General features: G+C 39.6%; 1 protein-coding gene across 11 annotated transcripts in view; it reads right to left on the reverse strand.

The window, feature by feature from the left end:
* LOC111563983 (girdin) overlaps positions 1-27859 on the reverse strand; it is a 99258-nt gene that overhangs the window by 66254 nt on the left and 5145 nt on the right. For 6 of the 11 annotated variants that reach the window (XM_035944955.2, XM_035944954.2, XM_023263290.3 and 3 more), the window contains exons 1-3: positions 20378-21008; positions 20173-20273; positions 7445-7553 (exon numbers count right to left, since the gene is read on the reverse strand). In XM_035944955.2, the coding sequence (XP_035800848.2) occupies positions 7445-7553; positions 20173-20273; positions 20378-20440 (273 nt within the window). In that variant the 5' untranslated portion in view covers positions 20441-21008. Of the gene's footprint in view, positions 1-7444; positions 7554-20172; positions 20274-20377; positions 21009-27859 lie in introns of those variants that run through there. The other 5 variants (XR_008604340.1, XM_055018512.1, XM_035944952.2 and 2 more) reach the window with 2 other exon arrangements.

The raw sequence follows: 27859 nt of genomic DNA on the forward strand, positions 1-27859 counted from the left end.
TGCTTTTTAAGGCTTAATGTTAGCAAAGTGAGAACAAGAAAAGCACTCAGAGCACGGTACTCCTCCCAGGCTGCTCAGTCATTCTATCATTTGCGATGGCTGAAATCTTGAAAACATTCTTGGCAGAAATCACAGCAACACAGAATATGTCCATTTAATATAGATGTACCCACAAACAAAATAACCTTATGCTGAGCAGAGGTGTGTGTTGTGATTGCGTACGTTATGTACGGATACCGAATCACGTGACCTAAATATGTAGCAGGCGGGATTCAGAAACATTAAATTGTGGGTCTGTCCGTCTGTCTTATATGTCAGATGACAATTCTTAAAAACACATTTTGGACAAATTTTCTGTCATTCTGGACAGATTTCAGTATTTTTTAATTTATTTTTTTACCAAATTTTAAGTCATTTAGGTCAAATTTTGACTCACTGGGTTCCATTAAAGCACATTTCAATGATCTTTGGACAAATTCAAGACAGACTTTGGGAAAATATGACAAATCTGAATTCATTCTGAGCAAATTTTGGGCAAATCTGACAAATTTACAGTCAGTCTGGAAACATTTGATTCATTCTGGACAAATGTTATGTAATTTTTTGACAACTTTTACCGTGTTTTGGATTGATTTTGAGCATTTGGTGGAAATTATGAGTTGTCTCGCACAAAGTTTAGGTCATTTTTGACAAGTTTCCAACAGACTTTGGGAAAATTTGAGAAATTTCCAGTCAGTTTGGAAACAATTGAGTTATTTTGGACAAATTTGTTGATTTAATTTGCTAGAAAATTCTGTTTGAGTGGAATAAATTAAAAGTATTTGGACAGAAAGTAGCATTTTGGGTGGAATAAACCGTTTAATCCATAGTTTGGTAGTTAAAAATGTACAGTTTAAAACTTGTTTCAGACGTATTTGCAGCCATTCTATCCATCTAGCTATCACTTATGTCATAGTTACAGTGACACTGTGCCGCTATCTCACAATGATACAGACATCGTTAACCGTTAATCTGTGGATCCAGACTATAAGCCACATCACTGTCAAAATCTAATCACCTGGTCCTTGTGTCATTTCTGACCTTCACTGAAAATTTCATTCAAATTTGTTGGTCTGTTTTTGAGTAATGTTGCTAACAGACAAAGAAACAAATGTACGTCGATCGTCACATAACTTCACCGAGGTTCTACCTCCTTGGCGGACTAAATATCTGAAGCTTGGAGTGCAAATTCAAACCCACAGCACAACAGCAAAAATAAAATGCGTGAAAAAGTAGTTAATCTTCATCTCAATGTGCTCAGAGGCATGAAAACATTCTCAGGCAGCTCTCTAGCAGTCGATAACCAATAAAACACATCAGATAACCCTGTGTGCGTTACCCCGAGGCTTACTGGAGAGCCTTACAGAGCTTTGGGGGCCGGGCAACATTCTGCATGAATGGTGGCCTCTGTTATCCTTTAAACAGTCAAAACAGAGCTCCCTGCATTTACTCCACACCCCAAACCAAAGCAGTGGCAACCAGAGGACAGAAGTGCTCTTATTCCCAAAAGTAACGTCTGGAGCTGGAATCATGGCAGCAAGAAAACTGCTTCTGTGCACCACATAAAGCAAATCAGCCCAACATTCAATTACAACTTGCAGATTTCGGTGAAAACAGCTAAAATGCATATTTTCTCAAATGAAGAAAGAGTTGTAACTCCTCCAGGATCATTAGTTTTGACCCTGAGTGACACCAGATGCACTCGGAGCCTGATTTTCATAAACCAGGATAAAGAGATTCACTTAGCGAGCTCTGAGAAAAGCCAGAAAAGGCACAAAGAATTTATTTCAGCTGGCTGAGGCTCCGTATTACATCCCGCTTAAGAATGCCAAACCAAGGCCACTAAATTAAAAAGAGGCCCAGCGTATATTTGGACTGACCACCGGAGAAAGGAAACTTTCAGTGGAGAAATGACTGAGAAAAGTTAACATCCCACTCAAAAGCAATGCAAAAACTGCTGTTAGAAAATATGTTGCCATCATGCCTGCTTCTGTGTACCATTTAAAACAAGCACATATGCTTCTTAAATCAAAGTGTATCTCGACTTTAACCTCCTCCTACACAACCCACTCCACCAGAACAATAACACAGGCTTTGAACACAAATGACTCAGGCCAGCAGAGTTCACGCTATGAAATGAAAACCATTATTATTGTTTAGCGCCACAACTTCTGCACACACGCTCCTGGGATTACATCTCATATAGAGCTGAAGGGGTGAGGAATGGGGGAGGAAAGTCCCAGAGAATGTCTCCAACAAGGTTAATGAATTAGTTTTCTCTTGACACCAGAAGATCCTTCGGCGAGTCAGCAAAGGGCTCAAATTTAATAAAGTCCTTCCACCTCCAAGCCATGAAATATGAAGCTTTTACTGAAGAGACAATACATCCACAGACACCCGTGCATCGCCTGGAGACCATGCTGCTGAATTACTTTTCTGTGTACGTTTCAGTGCAACGACTGAGCATCTAACCGATTTTAATGTAAAATCACTGCAAAGAATTGAATGAAAAGAGCAAGTTCAAAGTGTGAGATCGATTTATTGGATCACAGGAAGCGGCCGACCATACAAGGCTTCCCCTTCACTCCGAGTCCTCTTCCAGAGTGCTGAGTGCTACAGTAAATTGAAAATCTGTTAAGGCCATTAGTCTAGAACCTGAATGGTACCGTCTACATCCATATGTCTGGAAATGTGAAGCCGGTAAGCGAGAAAACAACCACAGGATACAAGGACGACTGAAAGCACACATCAAACCAACATTGTCCCAATACAAGCTGGATCATTGACACATTTTCTTCCTAAACTGGGTGAACACAGAAGGAAACTTACACAGCACATCTCAATTTGGTGGGGGGAAAAAGGAAAACAAACCAAAACTTCCACAATCTTCAGAAACTATACATGTCATAACACCGTGAGATTAAAGCTGACAGTCAGTTCTTTAATCTTTAACCCACTGTTTCAACTCAATGAGCCAAAACAACAAAACACGTGTCAATGACTGCACTGTACATGTGTTATTGGAACCCTGTTTGACAGTAACAGGACTGTGTTGGGATTTAGGATCCTGTGGGACTCGACATAAATCTCGTGGGAGTCGAAAAATAAACTGCGGGTCCCAGGATTTACCACAACCAGAAGGATAGAGTCAACAAATGACAATGAAAAGATGATCAAAGTGCAATTTTAGCATTTAAATTCAAAGTAAATTTCCTAGTTGTTACTGACAAAGATGGACTTTGACGCAACAAAAATGTTGGACACAAATCTGCCACCTTGGTGTGGGTTGAGGCGACACGTACTTTATTGTCCTGGATAAAACTCTTCTTCCTGCACACATTAAACAAGATAGTATCAAGGAATGCATCAAGCGTGTGGTTTCCTCCAATGACTGGTTAGCATCTCTTTACTAATGCTACATAGGAAAATAATGTGTTTTCCAGTAGAAAACAGAAAACTAATGAAACTCTATATTGTGCAGGCGTGAGAGTAAAAGTCAGAAATCCAGCAGGAGTGATATTAAGAGAACAGTTGTGCACCTCTACATGGCAGAACAAAACCTCATGAATAAATGCAGACTTGCTTCATAGCCCTAGATTTTTCATTCGTTTGTGGCTTACTTAGCAAATGATGACTGAATTATGGACAATTTAGATTATAAGACTCAACTTTATCGTCAATGCACAAAGTTCATGTACTGAGACAAACAAATGCAGTTTAGCATCTCACAAGAAGTGCAAAAGAAGCCTGTAAAGTGCATTATATGCAGTTTAAGTAAATACAGTGTTTTACAAATTAAACAGAATCTGTCTTGTCTCTTATATTTGCTTTTTTTATTGCTTGGCTTACGTTTTCTATCCAAGTAGAGGGTCGACCAATATGTTTTTCAAGACTGATACCGATATAGTACTCAAGGAAACTGATAAATGATATTTGGAACCAGTAAAAATGTTGTAGCACTAAATTTTGTTGAAAAGCTCGTCTTTATTTACGATTTAAAACGTTTAATTAAAAGAGAACTTTTCAGCATTTACCCTTCAGTGTTAACAGGCTGCATAGTACTAGAAGAGATGTCATTGAGAGACACAGTTTGAAGCCACAGAGTGGAGGATACAGATAGAGAAAGGTGACTGCATCAGCACCAAAGTAGCACACTTTCAAATTAATTTAACTTATTTTATCAGGAATCAGAGGAAAGTAGCTATACCAGTAATTAAGTAAAAAAATGACAGATGTTGTATCAGCTAATTGATCGATTCTACTTCAGACCACTTTAATAGACTTTAATAAACATTATCTGTGCAAGTTTTGTTTCACTGTTGCAATTATTCCACCTGCTAATCTCCTAAATGTATAACAGAACTGATAAATTAGAAAGAAGTGGACAATTAAACCATGTTTGCCCTAAAACTAGGAAGCTTTGTCCACTAATAACTTCTTACGTCATCCAACAGTAGACTTTAAGAGCCTCCTGTTTAAAGAAAAAAAAAAAAGAGAGCTTTCTAAGAAGCACACAGCCTGGTTTGTTTCTCCTAAAATATAAACTAAAATAATTACCAGGAACCTTTCAGTGGCTGGTTAAGCCACTAAAAGACCATCACGGGAGCACAAACAGCAAAGACAGCAGGACCTCTGAGGGATTTAAACCTGTAGGTGGTCTCTCAAGTGGCTGAACAATAGTGTGACTCGGAGATCAATGGAGGGACGAAAAGACAAACAGGGACGATTAATCAAACGCTGCAGACGAACAAGAGTTCCATTGTTGGTTTACAATGTCCACATAAAGCTAAAAGTACACAGATTACCCGGTGGTGCGCACCCAGCTGGTCCCTCTGCGGTCATTTAATATCGCTAAAGGTCAGAAAGCTAAAATCATCATGATAATCCAGCATTTTTGTTATTCATCCCAAAAAAGTGCCATTTTTTCAGAAAAGGAGACTAAAAGTAAACAGACTAGATTAAATTCATAATGCATACATCATTTCACTCTGAAAATTAGAGTATTTTATTTTGAAAGATAAATCAGAAAAGACATAGAATAAAAAAATACAACAATTGTCCCGTCACTAACAGAGTCACCCACTCGCCCCCCGATAATGTCCTTAACCTTCCCCGTCATCTCATCATCCACCAACTGGTCACGACTTAACCCTGAGCAGCCACCGACTCTGACACAGATAATTCTACAAGCCTTTTGAAGCAGCCTAGTGGAGCTTTTCGAGGCTTATAATGCCAAAGTCAACACAATGGAGTGACTGTTTAAATAAGATGACCCAGGAGTGATTAACAGGATGTTCAGAAGGAGGGCGACCTAACAAAGCACTCAGATAATCAGTGATGTTCACAGCTCAAAATTAAAGACGGGAAACATCAGACATGAAAAATGATGATAAACAATGAATAAAAAAACTACCTCAAGGACTTTTGTGAATTATTCCAACCAGGGCTGCAACAATTAACCAATAATTATCTATTATTATATTAACTGCCAATTGTTTCGATAAGTAACTATTATAGACAAGCAATTTTTAGGAAAATAAAGCCAAAATTCTCTGATTCCAGCTTCTAAAATTCTCATATTTTCTGCTTTCTTTACTCCTCTATGACAGGAAACTCGATATTTTTGATTTGTGGAACAAAATAAGACATCTGAGGACGTCATCTTGGGCTTTGGAAACGACAAATCAACTGGTTCCATCTATTTCTGGGACTCTATAGACTAAACGACTAATTGATGAATGAAGGAAATAATCAGGAGGTTAATCAATAATGAAAATAATCATTAGCTGCAGCGTCTAATTCCAACACAATTACAGAGAATCGATCATGACATTCGTCTAAGCTAGGCCCTACAATTAATGTAATCTCAATTTCATGCTTTTTTAAATATGTAAATGCTACAGCTTCTGTGATAAATTCATTCAAACATGCTTCGTACAGCCGCAGTCAATGAGGACACGAGCCAAAAAGCGTCTGAGGTCTGAAGGGTGGGAATCTGTCGGTGCAACGATAACGTTTCTGAACTCGCTGTACTGTCGCAACAGCATGCCGGGTCACGCTCGACTCCCAGTTATCATAAACCCCGCTGAGACGCTGTTGCAGCAACGCAGTGAATCATTTTCTCTCTGGACTGGTTAAATTTTGCTAAGTTTGCTGGTTTCACAATTGGCATAAGGGTTGCACACAGCAAAGAAACTAAACAATGCATTTGAGCAATAACAGTAAGAAGCAGAAGAACTGCAAAACTGTAACAACAAGCTGCTGGTATTATAGTACTGTGCAGAATACCATCAAAAACTACACATATTACCACTAAACATTTGGATAAAACCTTAGCATTGATTTGCAAAGTGAAGAGAAACTAGGAGAAGATGTTAAGTGGGCTTTGGTTCGAACATTTCCTGGGATATTTAGGGGTCATTTAGGGTTCAGGATCTCAGATGATGGAAAAACCTGTAATACTGCATGTCAGTGTATACACATTAATTCCTGTTGCGTTTAGATCCAGTTTAAAATGCATCTAACATAAGGTTTTGCTATCTCTCCTCGCATTTGATAACATCTATGGGAAACTGTGTGCACATATTTATGCTCAGCCACACAGAGATGGATTATAGATCTGGATTACATCAACTGTTTGGCATCCAGCCTTGGATCTGGGATGCAAATATAAGTAGTTTGACACATACAAACCAACCATGTAGCAGCCTAAAGGTAACAGGATGTTATTACCTGCATCTACAGTGATCATGTCAGCAAACAAGCCTTTAAATGCTGCGTTTGATAAATGTGAGACTCATTTTCTCCTGTCTTGTTATCAAGGAACTCCTCCTCCTTTCATCTCTCTTCTACTTTCTCTTCAGCTTGTAAGATAAAAGTGAAGTTTCAGTCATTTCCTTTTGGTTCAAGTGATGATTAACTGCAGCGAGAGTGGAATCTGGCAAGTCCTGATGAGCAGTTAACGTGGACTGAACATGAGATAAAACTTCAGCTACATGTGACTCATCATTCTGCACAAGCAGATTTAGAGATAAAATGAGAAGCTGCAAAAAGTGAGAAAGCGACTCATTGCCACATCAGTGTGTTTCACATTCTTTAAAGTCACTTGGCCTTTCCAGGCATCTGGATGAGGGTCATGATACCACATCATACACACATACATGCAGATACATCTTTGTCTATGCAGCCACATCGTTCTGTGGCGTCACACTGAGAGAAAGCAAAGGAGAAAGTTTGTCTGACTGATCATCTGAATGAATGGAGGACCAACGGAGTGTACAACTGTAAGGAGAGCTTAGTTCAAGCGATTCTGACCCGCATCTGTACATGTAAGATAACTGCAATAAACAGCTCTTAACTTTCACCTTGATATGTTGATGAAGTGGGAAAAAAAGGAGAATCTTACCTGATAGTAGGCTTTAATCTGCCTGATGAGAATGGAAAGGTTCTGGATGCGCAGCGTGGGGTCATTGTTCACCTTCTTGTTGGTCCTCTGCACTGTGGCTTTAGGATTTCTGCAGCAGAAAAGTGGAATATTGTTACGCAAGAATCACAGTTTGCAGCAAAGATAAATGGCAGTTTTTACCAAACAGTCATACCTGCATGTAATACAGTCATGTGCGAATAAAATAAGATCTACTTTATTCATCCGGGAGGAAATTATTTTGCCAGAGTACAATAAGCAAAAAACAAAGGTTAGTGGAATATACACAATTACACAGAGGTTAGTAGTAAAATAGAAAAAACAAATAATATGAAGTACAAAATGGAAAGTACAGAATGTAAGTTTCTAAAAGTGTTTGTGTAAAGGGTCACAGTGTGTCAAGTGTCTTAAGTGTGTAAAGTGACTGTATACTAATACTAAAAACTAGAAAGATTAACATAAAATGAACTGAAGTAAACAGATGTATTGCACCGATGTATTGTGCAGTATGTGCTATATATATATCTACTATCTTTTCCTTTTTCCTTGTAAAAATAACATTTTTATAGTTAGTTTAGCAGCATTTTCCTCTATTTATTTATTTATTTATTTATTATATAACTCTGACTTGATGCACTTTGCTGTTTTGCACTAGTTTTGCATACATTTTAAAATCATTTCTAGGACTGTGTCACTGGAATGTTGCTTTATGTGACTGAATGTGTGTCCGTTTGGCTAAAAAAGCATTAGCAGCACAGTGACAGTGGATCTTTGTTTATAAAGGCCTGGTGTCAAGAGAACCACAGACACAATAAAAAGACAGACCCATGAAAATGCCGCTCTTTCAATGCGGTGGCACCAGCCTCGTCTCCAGCCTTCAAATCAAAATTTATTAGTGACATAAAGAAAATTCAAAGCTCTTCTTGAAGAATTGAAGTTTCCAGACCACACTGAGGTGCTCGGTAATTCTCTAAACCTCTCATCACCACCTCTTCAAAGGGACTAACCACCTCTTCAGTGCTTGTAGAATGGAGAAGCTGTGTGTTTATGTGGCTGAGTGTCGCCTGAGGGACGTTAAAAGGAGCACGCATGACGACTGATGCCATCACGGGTGTCGACATGTTCTAGTGAGCCGCACACATTCCACACACAGACCAACAATCCAAACTGCCATCTGCAAATGTATGGAAATTACCTTCAGAATATCAAACCTCACTTCAACGCAAACCTTTTTCAAACTGAGTTTACCGACAGCATAACTGCAGCAAATTACTAATGACAAAAAAAACTGACAGTTTCTTAGGAATTTGAGTCTGAATTTCTGTGGAATGCTTGACATGCAAACTATGTGTCAGGCATCAGTTAACAACTAAATACTTTTCCATGTTTGAACAGTAAAGTTCTTTGACAGCATGAGCAGTATTGATAAAAGAAAAAAAGCTTGTTAAAATGAAAAGTTACAGGTTAAAATGAGTAATTATGCAAGACTTGTGGATTTAATGTGACATCTACTGATGCCCTCAGGGAAATTCCTGTTTCCTGGACTCCCTGAAGCAGCAAACCTTGAGCTGATGTTCACCAAATAGTAGAGAGGCACTTTGAAAAGGTGGGAATTTGCTGTTAAACTTTGGATTTAGGGTCACCCATACTGTCTACTCAAAGTCTTTCAATACAACTCGACTAAACGTGTTCTTCAGTTGACTTTGATAGCAGGAATAAAGGCAACATTTCTCTTTCTCAGCCTCAATTATGAACTTTGCAGTTGAATTAGTGTTTTATTTTGTAGGCTTGATTGCTTAACATGTTTATGTCTTTGAGTCACATCACTAGTTGCATTTTAAACTCTCAGTAGAGGTTCTAATCAATTTCATCACATTTTAGATATGATCACAGAATTCTACTGTCTAAATTATGAAGTACAACAGCTGCCATGGTTCATTGAATGAATATGAAATGAATATTTACTATGTTTTTTTCTTGCTTACAATGGGATTTCAAGTTTGTATTGCTATATTTGACAGAAATCTGGGCATTTTCTTGCTATTGCTGACTATTTGATAGGAAAAAAATGTCTGTTATTAGTGTGCAAGTGAGACTCCAATTAACAAAACTGGTTACAAAAAAAGTTGGACTGCTATTTTTAGTCTTAATTCTTATCATTTTTGCACTGGTGATTTTCCTTTGATGCTGGCTGAAACCTCTACGGGGCAAAGCCAAAAATTCTTCTGTGCAGGAAAAACCCTGATCTAGCTGGCATGCTGCAAAATAAACAGTGGGAAGCACTGTAACATCTAAAAATACTCACTGTCCAAGAAAATCTAACACAACAGAGTCATTTTATGATTATACAATATCAAAATAAATGTCTACAGAGTTGAAACTACATGCATTTATCTGTTCACGCTGACAAATGTGTTTGTAATTTCCTCTGGGACGTCAGTGGCAGCACGTTTTGAAAATCTGTGTCATCTCTCAGTGTCAAGAACAAGTAAGAAAAATAGTAAAATCCCTTCTATCCTCTGCGACAAAAACACAACCCTGTAATTAATTCATGATATTTTCCTTGGAAGCGTTAAGGAAAACAACTCTAGTCGTGTACTTGAGATTTTTAAAGCGTCACAACGTTAGAGAGCAGCTCTCGTTTTTAATGATATGCACTTCAGACTTCAAAGCGTGTACATACCGTGACCTATATACGAGGGTCAACGGGCCCTCCTCCCCCCTGAATAGGGGCAAGGAGGGTCCTGGCTGCTTATGAATGTATGCATGCGTGCAAGCAGTGTGCAGCGCATGTGTAGTCATGCATGTGTGCACGGCTGCATCTGCACTCGAACTCAGGAGCAGCAGAGTCGTGTCTGCAGCTCGATGCAGTCTCATGCTGATATATTAAAAAAGAAGATTCTAATGTATTTTGGCTGTCTTTTTCTGCCGAGTTGAGCAGGTTCAAGGTGAAGGATTGTGTTTCCTCAAGGACGTTGTCGGATGCTTGCAGTCACAGGGGACTTCTGGTCGAATGTCATCTGCCTGATTACTATAACATGCTGCTGCTCTGTTTCTACTAAGGCCTTGTCCACACGTAGCAGGGTTTTTGTAAAACTGAATATCCTTCCCCCTCCGTCTAGGAAAAAAAACTTACGTACACACCACCTCGTTTTTAGAAAAAAACTTCATCCACACCTAACCGCATAAGTGCGTTTTTCAGCACATTCATAAGCATGCCGGACCTTTAGGTGGCAGTAGTTCCCCAAATCCTAGCAAGATGGTGGACAATAACCGTCCTTAACGTTGTCCTTTGCCTGTGTTGTTGAATGTGGAGCAGTATCTGGGCTTGTAAAAACAAGCAAGTAAAAAGCGCCTGTACAAGAAACAGCGCCCAAAACCTTGTGAGAGCATCCATACTGTTACCGAATGTAAACACAGGTCGCATATGTGACGTAAGAACATATTTTGTCGCAGGCGGTGACGTTTCGAAACGCAAAACCTCGGTTACTGATGTCCACATGCAGACGCATAAAACGGAGAATTCGCAAATCTTCACTTTGGTCGGAGTTTTTAAAAAGAATCGTTTTTGATGACGTAAATCTGCGTTTTCGTGTGGATGATAGGCCGAATCGTAGAAAAATATCTTCGTTTTGTGAGATACCTGGCTACGTGTGGACAAGGCCTAAGAGCAGCTTCATAGCAAAGAACGCAACCACCCAACTTCCCTGCTACTCTTTTAATCCAATTTGCATGTTGATGATGAAAAAAACATGCTGCCAAGTGACAGAATACAGCTTGGGGAGCTTAATTCTAAAATCCAAAATGAAACAAAACACAAAAGGTATTAAGTTGCATGAGGAAAAAGGACAGAATTCCTGGTTTCAAATGAAAAATCCCGTCTCTCAGGTCAACCGGCTGCAGTGTGGATGTGTTAATTAGCCTTTTGATCAGCCTCCGCCCTGACACACACACAATTATGCTAATCGGAAGGACACAGGGACCCTTTTTAATGCTGGTCTAAATGAACAGTCATGTGACCTCCCCATCTCCCCCCTCTGCCTGTTCGAGGTCCATAGTAGGGGGTCTATTTAACCCATTAATTAAAAAGCAGAGAGGAGACTGTAATCCTGTCAGAGCGAGGAGGGCGATGCAGTGAATGACGACAAGAAAAAGAGTTTCCTATTCAGCCATTCCATCACTGTCTACGTCAGTAAGGAACAACAGAACCAGGACAACCAATCGTTCCTTTTTCCTCTGACGCCCCACACAAACACGAGACAAGCCGACACCCCACAGGATAAATAAAGCGTCTTAAAAGGGTAACACCGGTGAAAAATCCCACTTATTGCCACCCCACCTCCCTGATGCTGCTGCTGATACAGTAAACCTTTAAATAGACAAATAGATTAGGGATAGACGGGCAAATCCAGACAACTAGTCAGCAAGTGAGCCAGACGGTCAGTCAATAAGCCGGTCGGTCCGTGCTGTCGATGGGCACCGCAGCCTTATGCAGAGCCTCGGGCCACTGGGCTTTCTCCCTGTCATCTCCCAGCTTTGATTGGCTGGGTGGGTTGGGGAGTACAGTTAACCTATATATGACAGGCTACATTACAGTCAGCATGGGCAGCCAGGCACACACTCATGAACACAAACACAGAGCGGCCAAACACAAAGAGGAGAACATGGAGCTTCATTCAGCCACGTGTTGGAGATGGAGCTTATGAGCTGAACTGTCCAAACACAGCGGGGGGAGTGTGTGTTTGTGTTAGACGGGACACACACAGGGGGGGTTGAAGAGGAAAGAAATCAGGGAGGATGAGCGCTTATTAGCCGGTGCGCTCAGGTTAACAGTTCACGTCGGGATAATTCGTAAGCCAGCTCTACTAATTAAATCTGACACACAGCAACAGGAGGGTTCATTCAAGACACACTGAGATGTGGAATCAGTTTGTTTTAGCCAGTGTGTCCCGATACCACCTGATGCACCAAACTACACAAATAAAAGACACACTTCAACTAAACACACTCAACATTTACAGGCCAATAGGAAATAATTGCAACAGTGAATGAATATTTGATACCTTAAGTCAAAAATATGACTCTTCAGAAGGAAAATGCACAGAATCCCAAACCAGACAATGCTTCAAACATCAAACTATTAATACTCCGAGTTCAGTCTTAATGCAAGCTACCGAAAAATCTGCAATAACTGCAATTCTCCCTTCATCTAGCTATCAAATTTTGTCAACACACTGACTGTATTCACAAATGAAAGCTTGTAAGTACAGTGAAACCAAACAGCAGCTGATAGTATTGCTGGTATAGTAGCTAGTAGCTGGTAGAGAGGAGTGAAACATGACCAAAGGAAGAACGCATTAAAGGATCTGCACCACTTCCTCTAAAACTGTGATACAGGCGATTAGCTTTCAAGGAGGACTTTGCTCTCCAAGTGCCCCATAATGCACTTAATGTCAAACCGGATGACCTTAGAGCATAATGACACCATCCTTCTACTACTAAAAAGCAGTAAATGCATATTATATTATCATTAAATATTAAAAAGAAGAACACTAAGAGCGTTTCAGCACTATTTCAGACATAAGCTTAAAAAAAAAAAAAAAACAGATATCACATGATGATTCATGTACTCTGGACATGCTCCTGTGATTGTAAGCATGAAGCAGATGGTTGGTTGCTTAATTGCAGAAAATTTGAAGAACTGCAACAAGTTGTAACTGTTCCTGTAAGTCAGGGATGTCAAACTCCTTTTAGTTCAGGGGCCACATTCAGCCCAATTTCACCTCAAATGGACCGGACCAGTAAAATCAGAGCATAATAATCTATAAATAACCACAACTCCAAATGTCTCCTTTGTTTTTGTGCATAAAAGTGCATTCTGTAAATGTTCACATTTCAGGAATGATCTTCTTACAGAACATTATGAACAAGCTGAATTTTTCGACAAAACAACAAAAACATGAGACAAATGACAAAAGTCAGACAAAACACACAACAAAAACAAGACAAAATGCTACAAAAACAGGACATAAAATGACAAAAGAACAATGAGCAATCTAGCACATTACTTTATGATCTAAACAACCTCTCGACGTCTAGAAATTATTTTAAATTTATAGTTTTACAAAAGTAAAATCTGCAGTTAATGTCTTCTCTGTCATTTTTACACTTTGAGGGCCGGATTGGACCCTCTGGCGGGCAGGTTCTGGCCCGCAGGCCGCATGTTTGACACCCCTGCTGTAAGTGAACAAGGCGATTATGGTGGTAGAAAACACTACTACAGGCTGAGGCTACGTTTTCATATCCATCCTCCCATACTACACAGTAAGCCACAACAGCATTTAGTTAAATGTAGTACCTCAGAAAACACACAAATCGACTACATCCAGTTGGATTTGAAGTCTGCAAACCAGCGTGCTTCTCTGGCCATTCAGACCCACAATCCTCTGCAGCAGTTACGTCACATACGCTGCAGTGTCACCCACGGGTATAAACAAGTATAAACGTATAAACAAGCCTGAGTCGCTGACGCTGCACAGATGACGGCTCACTTCGAATGACAGGCTGCAAGAGTCAAAGTTTAAAGCACATTATCATGGCAAAGTAATCTGTCCCAGTTGTTTGTATACTGCATGGAACAGTACGGCCTTCATGAGGGCAGCTGTAAGTGTGCGATTTGGAAAGCAGCCTTGGACTTGTTTTTTCTTCTGGGAAAAGAAGGTCAAGTGACAGAGATGTGACAAATCCAGAGGGTCTCATAGTGACAAGACCCAATCCAAAAAAGAACTCGAGTGTGCACAACAATTTGGGTTTCTGGTCGACTAAAACACAGTTACAGGGTTTTCTAAATAAGACGGGGTTAGCAGAGCTTTCAAAAGTCTCCACTTTAATGTAGCAGAAATGACATATTCAAGCAAAACCGTATTAGTGTGTAGAGAGTCCAAGATCTTACAAGACTCTTAGGTGGTATTGCTGGTTTGTCAATGCCTGTTTTACTGCCACAGAAAGCTAATGGTCTGAATGACTGCATCCTCTTCTGTCATCGCTCACCCTCTTCTCCTGGGAACTGTAGCACACAAACAGAGAAGCGAGGATCCCACCATTGGTATGTGCTTCTCATCATCCTGTTTCCTTGTGTTGGCTTTTCATGGAGTCTTTGTGTTTCTGCTTCCACTGGGCCTCTTCCCATTCCTCCTCTCTGACACTGTATCTATAGGGACTGCACTTAAACTCACTCCTGCCAAGCTGGATGTGATGCAGGACTAAACTAAAACTAAAGGTAGTGTCTCACATAATAATCCCTAAAATGACTTGCATTATAATAGCTTATGGGTTAAATCCAGCTTAGTGTACATTTCCTTTACTACGCTAACATAATCACGCCTTTCTCACTCGTCAGGAGCAGAAATATTGCACCTGGTCAACGATTAATTCTATTTTGCTGTTAATTCTGAGCATTAAGCTTCTGTTAATGAAACTCAACACTTCCTGCAGATGTTTCACAGCAAAAGTCTTCCAGGGAACAGAAGGGATTATGTTGCTTGAGCCACTGAAGTGCTAGAAATGTGAAGCAGATGGAGGAGGTGTTGGGTTTGCACCGACTCCAAATAGCAGCGCCGGCAAATTAACACAGAAAACGGGGGCAGATCAGATACGTTTGATCCAATATAAATGACATGCATCCAAAAATAGAATGTGAAATTGTGGTAGGATGTGATTCATTCATAACTGGATGAAATTCAGCACAGAAGTCCACAGAAAATTGGAGAATGCATCATTTTTAAGCCAACAACTGCAAACCACATTGAGTTTTCACTGCTAGATCTGCAAAACTAAGATCTAAAATCCTGAAATGGTCCCCGTGGGGTTTAACATGTCCTTGGTTCTGAGGTCTTGTTAAAGTTTTGTCTTCTCAAGGTCACAGCTGCCGTTTCCTGCCTCACATGATGCACATCCTCCAGCTAGACAGATGATTATGAAAGCTGAGAGATTACTGTCTGACTTTACACTTTGATGCAAAGCCTGAAATCTGCAGTGGAAGCTGTGGGGGGAACCGAACAGATCGACACCCCAGCAGCAGATCTGCCTGCCGCCATTCTCCGCTGCAGCTGGAATCCCAACTATGTCTGCTGTAACTCAGCCCAGAGAAAGACAACAAAGGCTTGTCAAAGGGAAACAGAAGAGAGAGCAGCAGAGGTGAGACAGAAGAGGAGACGTAGAGATGATGAGGACAGCAGGAGGAGGAAGGACGGAGGAAACAGGGAAAGTACAGCAGAGCTCAGTAGGTGTGTGGGAAATGATGAAAAGGAGGGCTGGCAGAAGGAAGGAGGTGAATGATGAGATGTAGGGCAGTGAAAAATAAGATGAAGCTTAAAAGAACTGTAGTAAAATCTGGGGTGGCAGCTAAATCTCACTCTCAATGAATCTCATTTTCTACAGGATAGCTGTTTCTCTAGGAAGATATTTGACTTGTATGACAAAATGATCAGATTCTTACATTTGAGAAGCTGGAGCCTCTAAATTTCCAACATTTTTGCTTGAAAATATAGTCAAACAATTAATGTAACAACAGATTATACTTCTGTTGCAGCTCTGCTCCACTTTAATTAAGTACAAAATCCAGCAAAATAAGAAAAAAATACTTAAGAAAAATGTATTTATGCATCATATTTCAGATGTTCTTTGATCAATAAACTCTACATTAAATGTGTAAATCTCCTTTGCTTTTCTGTAAAACTGCATCTTAGTGATCTGTGCATTTTCTTATGATTCAGTAGTTCCCCAGCTGTGATCAGCCAAAGCTCACAAACACAGAGGAGATCTACACAGTACAAAAAACAATAAAAAAATCATCAAGGTAACACTGAAATCATATGCGACTTTCTCTACACGGTAGATAAAACGCTGCCAGATGGCCATCTAACCTCGGAATATTCTATCAGAGCAACAAAGGCTGTACAAAGCACATTATGAGCACAATGTAGACTCCATATGGTGACATAAAAAATACTAGAGAATCAAATGAAGCATTCAACAGCAGTCCAAGGCAGTGCTGTTCCTCCATAGACATAAAACTCTTCTACAAACCACATCAGTCGGGTTCTCGGTTTGTTTGTGTGCACATGATGTGTTGAAAAGAGTTTGAATGATGACAGCTGTAGAGAACTACATCCTGAACACGTGATCCTGTACGGTGTGATTTACTGGAAATTAGCCTTGAGAGAGAAAATCCTTTTGTATTTAGCATTAACTAATACTTAGTGATTTGCAGATTTAACTCGTCTGCATGTTGCCTGCAGAAGAAAAAACATGCAGATGTAAATGTTGGCTCATGATAGCAGATCCACGTGTGTGCAGTCATTCAGAGAGATTTACTGACATGCAGGAACGTTAACCTGAAGAACAAAATCACAATCACCACCAGACTCCACACTTTCTTCAGCCAAATTAGCAAACAATCTAATGTTTAACCCTCGTGTCGTCCTGCCAGTCAAAACCGACCCATTTTAAAGTTTGAAAATGTGGAAAAAATATATTTTCACTGTGAAACTTCTGATGTCCACATTTTCAACATTGTTGGGAAATCTTTGAACATTTATTGATGGAAAAAAAGAAATGTTAAAAATGTTTCTGAAGAACATTCACAGTAAAAAAAAAAAAAAAAAAAAAAAAAAATCCGCCAAACTTCACTGGATTTTGGTTGATTTTTTTTTTGTGAATGTTCTTAAAGAAAATATTAGAAGTTTTACTGATATATATACAAACACTTTAGATATTTTTAGGATTTTTTTTAGGAAGATTTTTACAAATTTTTTGAAAATATTTACAAGAATTTTCTTGCCAAATTAGAGTCAAGCTGCACAACGATGCAATGCAAGATAGAGCAGGTTTAATGTTCCTGCAAGTCACATAACTCTGTCTTAACGTCCTGTAGAGGACAAACCGACTGCTTGACCCAACAGGCCACTGAGCCAGAACTGGCAGAGGATTCAAGTGGACAGTTGTCACTCTTGACTGAAATTTAATTGGTGCCTTCTTGCCGAGCGGGAAAACTAATTGGTCCGACAGCATCGCGGAGGTCGATCTAATTGGCTGGGTAATGTCAGTCACAAGAGGGTGGAGGAGGTGGAGGAGGAGGAGGAGGAGGAGGAGGAGGAGGAGGAGGGGACATGGTGCCATCTGGGTGTCTGTCAGCAAACCGTTAGATAATCCTGGGGTCTCTCTCTGCGATCTCCCATGCTGTCCTGATGACAACTGCTGCCAGCCGGTCTGCCACGTCTCTCGCTTAGTGCCGGACAGAGACGTTCACACGGCAACGCTGGAGCTTAAGCTGCAACAGCTGATACGACCAATAAAAATATTAAAAAGGTCAAGCTTCTTCAGTTGGAAGTGAGAGATGGTGTGAATGGTCTAAATATTAGCAGTGTTTTGTGCACACGACTGTTCATCTACAAATACGTGTTTTTCTTTCAAATGCAGTAATTCTGATGTTGTTTGTGCGAACAGGACCTATTGGCTGGAGGCAGCAGAGCCTTTTTCGATCAATCACAACTCACTACAATAAGGTGAGGAGAAAACAAAATCCGTACATGAGAGCAAGTGTTTGTAGGAGCCCGACAACCAGAGTGTTGTTAATTATCTCCTACAGTTCTTCAAAGAAGTTGACATCTCACCTGTGGTTTCTAAGCTACTTTTAATGAGAGAGGGAGGTGAAGAAGGCATTACTGCATGTTTCTGTAGACTACATTTGTTTCTGATTTTATATTAAACAAAGCCATGTTGCATTAAAAGAAAAAGCATCTCTGATCAGTACAATCATCCAAAACTCCGTACAGTAGCTGAGAATGTTAAATGCATGAGCTGTAATAAACATTTAAGCTTCTGATACTGCAGTTAGCTGAGTAAAGCAGACAAAGAGCAGCCTCACCAACACAAGATCTGACCAATACTGTAGGCCTTTTGTGTGGGAGTGTGGCTGGACGAGATGACTAGCAACAGCTGCCTCAGTCCAAATGCACAGGAAAAAAAATAACGGCCACACAGACACACATACTCCCACGCAAGAGACAGAAGCCCTGCAGAAAAAAAAGCACATAAACATAAACTCGGGCAAATCTCAGACATCCTGTCAGGCGATCGCTAAGCCAGTCTCAGTTGTTTTTCTTTTTTGGAGCTCTGTGCTGCCAGTTTCTCTCAACTAACTATGCAAAACTCCCATTCAGCTCTTGGTCAAACATGAACTAGCTCTAATTTCTCACCAACTTGCTCTGTTTTTGCACATCTTCCCATCATGTCAAAGGTTTTTAATCTTTAGCTTTTGGCTCACTATCCTAACCCTTCACCCCATGTCCTTCCGGTTGCTTTCCACAATTTTCATAGGGAAAAATGCGCTAAAAATACTGCTTTTTTTCTATTTTAAAGAGGGCCTGTGTGGAAGAGGAAAGCCCAACTGAACCTCTAACAGGCTCCCTTTCTGTTATGATAGCTCTGAGTGTGTAGAGACAGCCTGAAATGGACGGAGGTAAACAACCACTGGGTGTAGGAGGTTGTTTAAACCTGAGGATAGGCAGCTTAGCAGCCTGATAGGTCGAGGACAGGGAGCAGAGGATGGCATCCAGAGACAGGAAACAGCCAGTCGGGTTAATCAGCTCCTCATGCAACACAGCAACAGCTTAATCCCTCTAAAACTAAACTCAACCTGCACAGAAAGACGGAATCATGTGGATTCTGCCACGAGATGTGAGGCGACAAGACCTGGTCCTGTGAAAGTGCAACACATTATCTCATGAGACGTGAAAATCAATTCCAGTGGGAGCAGGCTGGGTTGAATGCTCCTCAGACAGGCGTGCGGTGGGATAAATGCTGACAGTGTCAAGTGCAGCATTAGCGGAAAATATGAAAAATTGTCCTCGTAGCAGGAAGTAGCAGCCTGGAGCCAGACAAAGGAATGGAAAGCTGTCTCCTGTCATGCTATATATACGTTAGAAGGTGGCTGGAAAGGCACACAGGTTTGACGTGTAGCATCTCTGCAGCCTCTCTCACCACCACACATCCATCCACTTCCCTTTTTAATTGGATAAAACAACAAACAAATGTGCATCTGTGGCGGCCTGCTGAGCTGCTGTTGTAATCTACATCCGGATTCTATGCCGCTACCAGTGTTCCTCTGTCCTAAGCCTCCTATTTCTGGTTTAATCTACAGCACAGCAGGAAACGTGAGCACTGCAGCTTCCAGGGGTGGGGTGGGTGTCTTCCAGTCGGCTGCAGATGACAGCGTCAGGCTGCAGTTGGAAGTTGTGGATGCTGCAGCGCATCAAGGACGCTCGCAGGCGATGTGACAATAAGAGTCCAAGTGTAAAAGATTTGTGACAGTGCAAACCCACGGCCGCCCCCAATACAAGGTCCCTTTGTGTGCAGCCTACATTCAGCAGACAGGAGCTGGACAGAGGCTGCAGTTGCTTCATTTGCTCATGTGAGGGGATGACCCCACTAAAAGCCCCAGGGTGAGTATCACTAGAACCCTCCTCCATGCTCTATACTGAGCAAACTGCACATATAAGCATCCGGCTATGGATAATGGCCACTTTATTGTGCGCACACACATCTGGTTTAAGGGTTTCATGCCCTCATTTGGATAATCCTGTGACACTATGGAGGCCAGAGCATGAGACATGAGGAGAATATTTCTCAGTCTGAGTCAAATTACTCACATTTCCAGCATGATCTCATTCAGGTAAATCCCATCCACTAGCTCGATATATTCCGATAATTTGGTGCCATCGGTCACTGCCGGCTGCCCGACTGTCTTCACCTGAATGAGGAAAAAAACACAAAATAATCAATAAAAAGAGCAGGCACGAGGTGATTAATTAGTGCAGTTTAACACACGTTTGAATGGTTAATTAGGGGGCTTACCCAGCACACCAGAGGCGTGAGCAGAAACTGCTCCAGCATAGGGGTGAAAACCTCGCTTTCCATATTTTTTTTTCCCTGGCGCCGTTTGATTAGTAGGAGAAAAAAAATAACTCGAAGGAATGTGTTTGTTTAGTCTCCACTCATGTAGTTAATTCAATTAAATCGACGCTCATTTTGGCTAAAGGCCACTGAACAACGTCTTGGAGAGGAAAAGGAGAAAAAAAAGGAAAAACGTTAATCCACAATCTTCTCGATGCGACCTAGCTGTGTCAGATGCCAACGACGGGGCTTGGCTTCCTCAAGAGAAGGACAACGAATCACATTTTTGGTTAAAACCCCTCTCTGCTAAAGATATTTTCTAATTTAGCCTCCGCGGGTTTGGATATTTATCTATAAAAATGCCAAACTACAGGACGCGGTGCCAGGTTTGGTTTTTACGCATGTGAACCGTTACTGGCACAGAGACAATATTCATCCAACGCCGCTAAATGAAAGAAAATATCCAGTGCAGAAGGGAGAAATCCAAATGTTTAAGGTCCTGGTTTACTCCTCATATTCACTGTAAAGTCATTTCTGCTGCTCTTCCCTCGTCTGGCTCCGTTCAAACGCAACTCTCCACTGAGCGCAGGAGCTGAGAGGATGACTGGAGGACGCATAGTACCGCCTCCCTCCTGCTTCTCCTGTGCATCTCCCTCCGCCTCTTCTCCTCCAAAAGAAAAGTAGGGCATTGATCAAAGCATCTCTTATTGCTCCAAATTCCTCTGACACTTTGTGACATTTCTAAGAAAGCATTTAGAAAACATCCAAAGCAGCTAAAATATGTGAAAGATAAGTTTGGGTGTGGATAAAAGCAGTTTTTTAAGGGAATAAGTTTGTTTGCAGCTCTACTGTTGTCATTTCTAACTATGCAGTGGCACCATTAAGGATTTCTTTGGTCATTTAAGTAAATGACAGGAAAATAATGGTGGTCCATGCGTTTTCTTTGTCTGCATTTACAGCATGCAGTACATCAGAGAGAGCAAGGCACGTGGGCTGCTGACACCTGGTGGGTAACGTACAGACGGAACACTGGAAACGTACAGTGAAGGAGGTGAAACATTCACAGTCACATTCAGGCTGCAAGTAGTGAATACTCTCATGATCAGTTCATCTGTTGGTTATTTCTCCTGTGATTATTAAAGATTTTACTGATTACTTTTGTACCTCTGCATGGCCTGGGTTCCCTCTAAAGGTCAGAAATCTGAACCCATCGGATCAGAAAATCAAATGTTGTTAAAAGTGCAACAATCCAGGCTAAAAACTGAAGACTAGATTTAAAAAATTACTTTAAGAGCTTTTAAGAACCAATATTGTCTTAATGTTGCCCTTTTTTTAACAGTTTCATTGTCCTTTTAAATGTTTTGTTGTCTTTTTTAATATTTTATCACTGGTCTTTGTTGTAAACTTTGGCTTTGAACAGTACTTTATGAATAAATATTATTAATATTATTATTGTTGTTGTTGTTATTGTTGCTCTTTTAAGATTGCCCTGTTTAATGTTTATCTGTATTATTTATGAATTTTTGGTCTATAAAACTTAAACTGTGAAAAGACTATTAAAAAATAAAATAATATAGATAAGATTTTTTTTCCAATGTTTTGTTTTGTCTGATCAGTAGTTAAAAATTCCCAAATATGAAGTAAGAGCATTGCTTTTTTGTGCTATTTGTGCTTTAAAAATCCTCTCAAAAGATCAACTGATTATTAAAATAGATGCAAATATTTAATTGTTGTATCTCTGAAGGATCGTTTGTGACACACAGTGGGTTTAGTTGAGATCAGATTATTAGTTAGGACCACAGTTCAACTACAAAGACAAAAAATTTGCCGCTACTTTGGGAAAAATGCTAACTATTAGCAAGTTACAGCTCTATATCTCTCTATTTCATATCATTTTAAACTGAATGTGTGGTTCAGGAGGGCAGGTCTGACTAAAAAAAACATTCACGATTTAAGTTTCAGGAAACAGTGATATTCATCTTCTATTATTTCATTTTTCTGACCAAAGAATTAATCAGTAAAATAACTGGTAGTCATGTTTAAAAGCCAGTATGTAAAATAAAACTTCATTCAGAGCCTGAGCCTTTGGGTCATTGTGACATTCGTAGCTACTGAAATAAGAAACAGACAGCATTTCCTTTAGCTGTGAGTCCAGACCAGCTTTCTTCCACCACAGCAGACACCTAATCAACAGCTGATGAATGGCTCTGACGGCGTGAACAGGGACCAAAGGCTCTGTGGCCAAATAACCAATTAAATCCCTCACATCAGAATGGATCGCACTGTGTTTTACCTGAAAACTTTTAATGAGCACATTACAGCAAAGCCTCCCGGATCAACACAGGTTCTCATTTGCATTTAGAGTAACGGTCGCTGTTGTTGTTGGAGGTTATACAGCACGAGATCCTCGTCAGGCCTGTTGTGTCTTGTCTCCTGCAGAACGTGTTTTGGAGGGATGTGAGCCAAGCAGGAGTACATCAGGTGTTTACAGCAGCAAGTGCAGCGATTTATACATCCAGCATAAGCCAAAACAGCCTACAAAAAAGTGATTTTCACTAATTATCTGTCACCTACACAGAAAACTGTCTGGCCTCTGCTTTCACTAGATGGGTACAAAAAGATGCTTTTTAGATGCAGCATCAAGAAAATGCTGGGGAAAAGTTACAAATATTTAAACCTCCTGTTGTCTTCATAAAAATATTGTTTCCTTCTCTGAAAAAAATCCAAAAATTCAGCAAAAATATTCCCCAAATTTCTGTAAGTTTGCAAAACCTTTAGGAAGAAAATTCCAATAATTCCTTAAAAGTTTCCCTTAAAACTTTTATTTTTAAAAAAGTCCTCCAAATTTGGCAAGAAAATTCTTGTAAATATTTTCAAAAAATGAGTAAATATCTTCCAAAAAAATCCTAAAAAAAAAATCTAAAGTGATTACATATATATCAGTAAAACTTCTAAGAAATATATTAACATTTCTTTTTTCCACCAAAAAATGTTGAAAATGTGGACATCAGAAGTTTCACTGTGATTTTTTTCCCCCACATTTTCAAACTTTAAAATGGGTCAATTTTGACCCGTAGGACGAATGAGGGTTAAAAGTATTGTGTGTGATTGTTATTTTGGACTGAAAATTTACATTTTTTTCAAAGCAAATGTGCTATAAGTTTACCATAATACTTGTTTTTTGTAGAAATCTCCCTGCATATCTTGTATACTGAGGTGCATCTAATGCATTAACATACCTTGGTATTAGAAGTCTTTAAGTGGTGTTTTTTGAACATCAGTTGCTATAAATTACAGTTTTGGAAGCAGAAGAAGAACTTTGCAGTAGGAAGAAAGTGTAAAAAATCATGCATTTCTTCATAACATTAAGTACAACTTCCCCTTCTGCAATAATTAACATAAAAGTCTGGGAAAACATACTATGGTTTAACCTTAAGAAAATGAATGTGTTTAATTGGGACTCTCTCTCTCTCTCTCCCTCTGTGTGTGTGTGTGCGTGTGTGCGTGTGTGCGTGTGTGCGCGTGTGTGCGTGTGCGTGTGCGTGTGCGTGTGCGTGTGTGTGTGTGTGTGTGGTTTTGATTAACAGTTGTCTGGCAGGCAAACAGCTCTGCGTTCAAATGCAGCTAAATCTGGATCAGCTGACTTTAAACCAATGAGAAGAGCTTTTATTTGAAAAAATATAGGAAATCACTTGTGTAAAACACCAAAACTGGAAACACTTGGCAGAACAAGCTGCGTTCACGTGGATCACATTCAGAGTTGGAACTGAGACAGAGAAAACAGGCTCAGTTTCCACTATCTTGTCTTAATTGTGCGGAGTAAAAAGGGGGAAATCAAATCTTTTCAAATCAAATCTAGTCATTTTCTGAGGCAACCCACATGCATCTCCGCTAACACCTCAGCAGACGATTAAACACTGACGCAGATAATGAGAACCTTTCATGGCTTGTGCATTGCCTGCTTACCCACACAGCAATTATCTTCTGCTCACTTACTGTGGAGGATATTCTGTATAGCTCAGTGTGTTTGTGCAGTTATTTGCATAAGTGTGGGGATTCATTAACCTTGAATTGATCGGGATGCTCTTTGAGGTTCATCAAAGTCCATTATTCATGACGTTTTTAAGAAGTTTGGTCACATCCACCTCCACCTGATGACTCAGCCAGTTTCAGAACCACAGCAGCATTCTTTAAACACACTCAGCTACAACTGCAGGACAAACCCCCCCAGTGGAAACCCAGCAACCAACCCTGCAGCACCAGTGGACATGGAAAGTTTCCCTCTAGTTGGTTTTGATCCAGCCAAAGGGTTGAAAGCACCAAAGCTCTGCTCTCTCTCGCTCTCTCTCTATCGACTGCAGCTTCCTGTTAGCTATTTCACAGGAATTTACAAGTCGCCACAAACATTTTGATTCAGAGCGGGCTGGTCTCATGTGGCCTTGAATGCAGGGTGGGCTGACTAATGCTGGATGGAATTCCTCTCTCTTCAAGTAACGTATAACCTGTAATGACCTCCCCTAATAAGGTTAAAAGATTCATACTGGAAGAGCAAACACGGTGACGGATGAGGGATAAGTTCTTGGACAATAGGCCAAACACACATCACCTTAAATCAGGTTCATTTACATGTAACATTTAAAACAACCTGAATTGACCAAAGTGCATGTTAGCAGCCAGGCAGAAATAGGAAAAAGGTGCAAAAAGCAATTTCTAAAAGAGGATATTAACCTTCCTGTTGTCTTCATTTATGGGCACCAAAAAATATTGTTTCCTTGTCTGAAAAAATACAAAAATTCAGCAAAAAAAACTCTCAAATTTCTGAAAATTTGCAAAACCTTCAGAAAATTCCAATAATTTCTTAAAAGTTTCCCTTTAAAGGTTTTTTATATTTTTTATTTTTTTTAAACCCAAATTTGGCAAGAAAATTCTTGTAAATATTTTCAAAAAATGAGAAAAATCTTCCATAAAATCCTAAAAATATCTGAACTGAGTACATATATCTCAGTAAAATGTATAATGTTTTCTTTAAGAACATTCACCAAAAAAAAAACATTTTTTGTGAATGTTCTTAAAGACACTTTTTTAAAACATTTTTTCCACTAAAAAATGTTGAAAAATTTCACAAAAATGTTGAAAATGTGGACATCAGAAGTTTCACTGTGAAAATATATATTTTTTCCACATTTTCAAACCTTAAAACGGGTCAGTTTGACCTGCAGGACGACACGAGGGTTAAAGCAAAGCAAAACAGGATAACGAACTAAAAGATGAAAGTCATGAAATAAATACATCATACTAACCATTAAGAGCTGCCAAAAGCCATCGCAAACCAGTATGTCTTCAGAGCTTTCTTTAAAAAGTGAATGGAAGAGGAATTTTTTATTTTGCCATTCTAAAGCTTTGGAGCAGTGAATGCAAAAGGTCAGCCTTGTTTAGTCACCAGCATCGATTGTAGAACAGCAGCAGAGGCTTTAAACAAATGAAAGAAGCTTAAAATCAATTCTGTATTTAGTAGGCAACCAAAGCAGGGATGCAAATACAGAATTAATGCTGTCCTTTATTTTTGGTACTTGTTTGGAGTCTCACAGCAGCTGCAGACAAAACAATGAGGAACAGCAGCTACAGTGAGTTACAGTAGACGAGCCTTCAGCAAAAGGATGTGGTGATTACAGTCGTCATGTGGAATTTAATTTAGGGTCATTCCATCGCTAATTTTTGAGCAAATTCTGCTCCCCGCAGTCTAATTTGTACAGAAACATAAAAGATGGATACTTCTAAAGATGCTTGCAAAATTTTAGCTTGAAATATCAAATACTTTCCATGATAATTTTTTTTTTTTTTTAATTTCCTGTTGACCCATTTTAAGCATGTTTTTTGCACACTGAAATTTGAGGTTATGAGTGAAGTTACTCCTTAAGAATTTACCTGAAAGCACCTCTTAGAATAAGAATATGAATTCAGTAAGTGTAATCAGTACAAGAACTGTTCACTCTGTTTCTACAGCTGATGCTATGGGGTCTGAAAATGACAAATAAGCACCATATTGAAAAATGTATCTTTTTAGTTAGATTTAATGCACTATTTGGAAACTCCAGGAACTCTGCTCTGTTTTGTGGTAGAACTTGTCATACCTGCTCAATAATTTTTCACTTTTGTGACTGTGTATTTTAAAAAATTCTATATGTTTTGTCATGTATTTTTGTGACATGTCGCTACGTACGATTCCGAAAATTTCACGAGCTGACTTGAGCTTTATCAATTTCTTTCTTAATGTATGTTCAAAGATGTGACTTTTCATGATGCCTTCATTGGTTTCCATATTTCAACTCAACAATAATCAGAAACTATTTAATCTACTTGTCCAATATTGCAGATTTTGAATCAGTGACATGATGAGAATTAACAGTGAAAATTTCAGGCTTTTATCTTTAATAGTGTCACTCAAACATAGCCTTAAATTTCAACATGCGAACAAACATGCGGGAGACCAAATGCAATCCCCTCCACCCTATTTTCACTGAGTTGATGGCAGTTTCCATCTGCTGAACAGTTTACCTCCAGTAGGCAGGTTAAAATAGATGTCACTGATTTGGAAACATCTGGAATTAGTGTCAGATATAGTAGAGTGTCATCAGCATAACAGTGGAATGACACTTTATCTGAGTGTTTAACAAGCCCAGTATATCTCCTTGGTGAGCTGAGGCCACATCACCAAGTTGGTTTTATAAAACTTTGTAGCATAGAATGAGCTATTCCAGTACTAATTCTGGTATAAGTATCTTCAAAATGAGGATTCTGCACAAATATGTACATAAATGCACCATCAGAAACATGACAATAGCATATCATCATGGAAACAGCAGCACAAAAAGCCCATATTCACATAACGTTACTGCTTCCTTTCTAGAGTGACAGTACATAAAGGTCAGACCAATCTTCACAGCAGAGATCACTGTGTCCATCCACTCTGTCTCTGTTTGTCTCCATCCCGTCACGCTGATACAGAAATCGATGCCAAATGCTCATATCTGCAGTTCAAATTACCAAGACCCCTGTGGCATCATCAAAGCCTAATTACACAACATTACAGGGTAATAAATATGAGTGTGTCAAGCGTTTGCCTCCTGCAGATTTGTAATGAAATGCTGATGTATCGCTGAACCCAGAGAGATTAAATGTGTGTTTTACTTCATGGAGACAGAGAGATATATCACCATTATATCATTATGATAGCAATGTCATTTCCCAAACTCAATCACCAAACTAGGGGATTTTATTTAGGTCTGATATATTGTGTTATTTTCCAGATCCATATTCTCCAGATGAACTTTGATGACTGAACATTACGGCCTTGAGACCAAGATATTGTGCTTTTTGCGCTCTTACAATCTGTTTTACAGCTAGTTATTTTACTGTGGCAAACCTAAGACATACTAAACAGAT

Source organism: Amphiprion ocellaris, chromosome 16 (assembly GCF_022539595.1).
Source record: "Amphiprion ocellaris isolate individual 3 ecotype Okinawa chromosome 16, ASM2253959v1, whole genome shotgun sequence".
Classification (NCBI taxonomy): Eukaryota; Metazoa; Chordata; class Actinopteri; family Pomacentridae; genus Amphiprion; species Amphiprion ocellaris.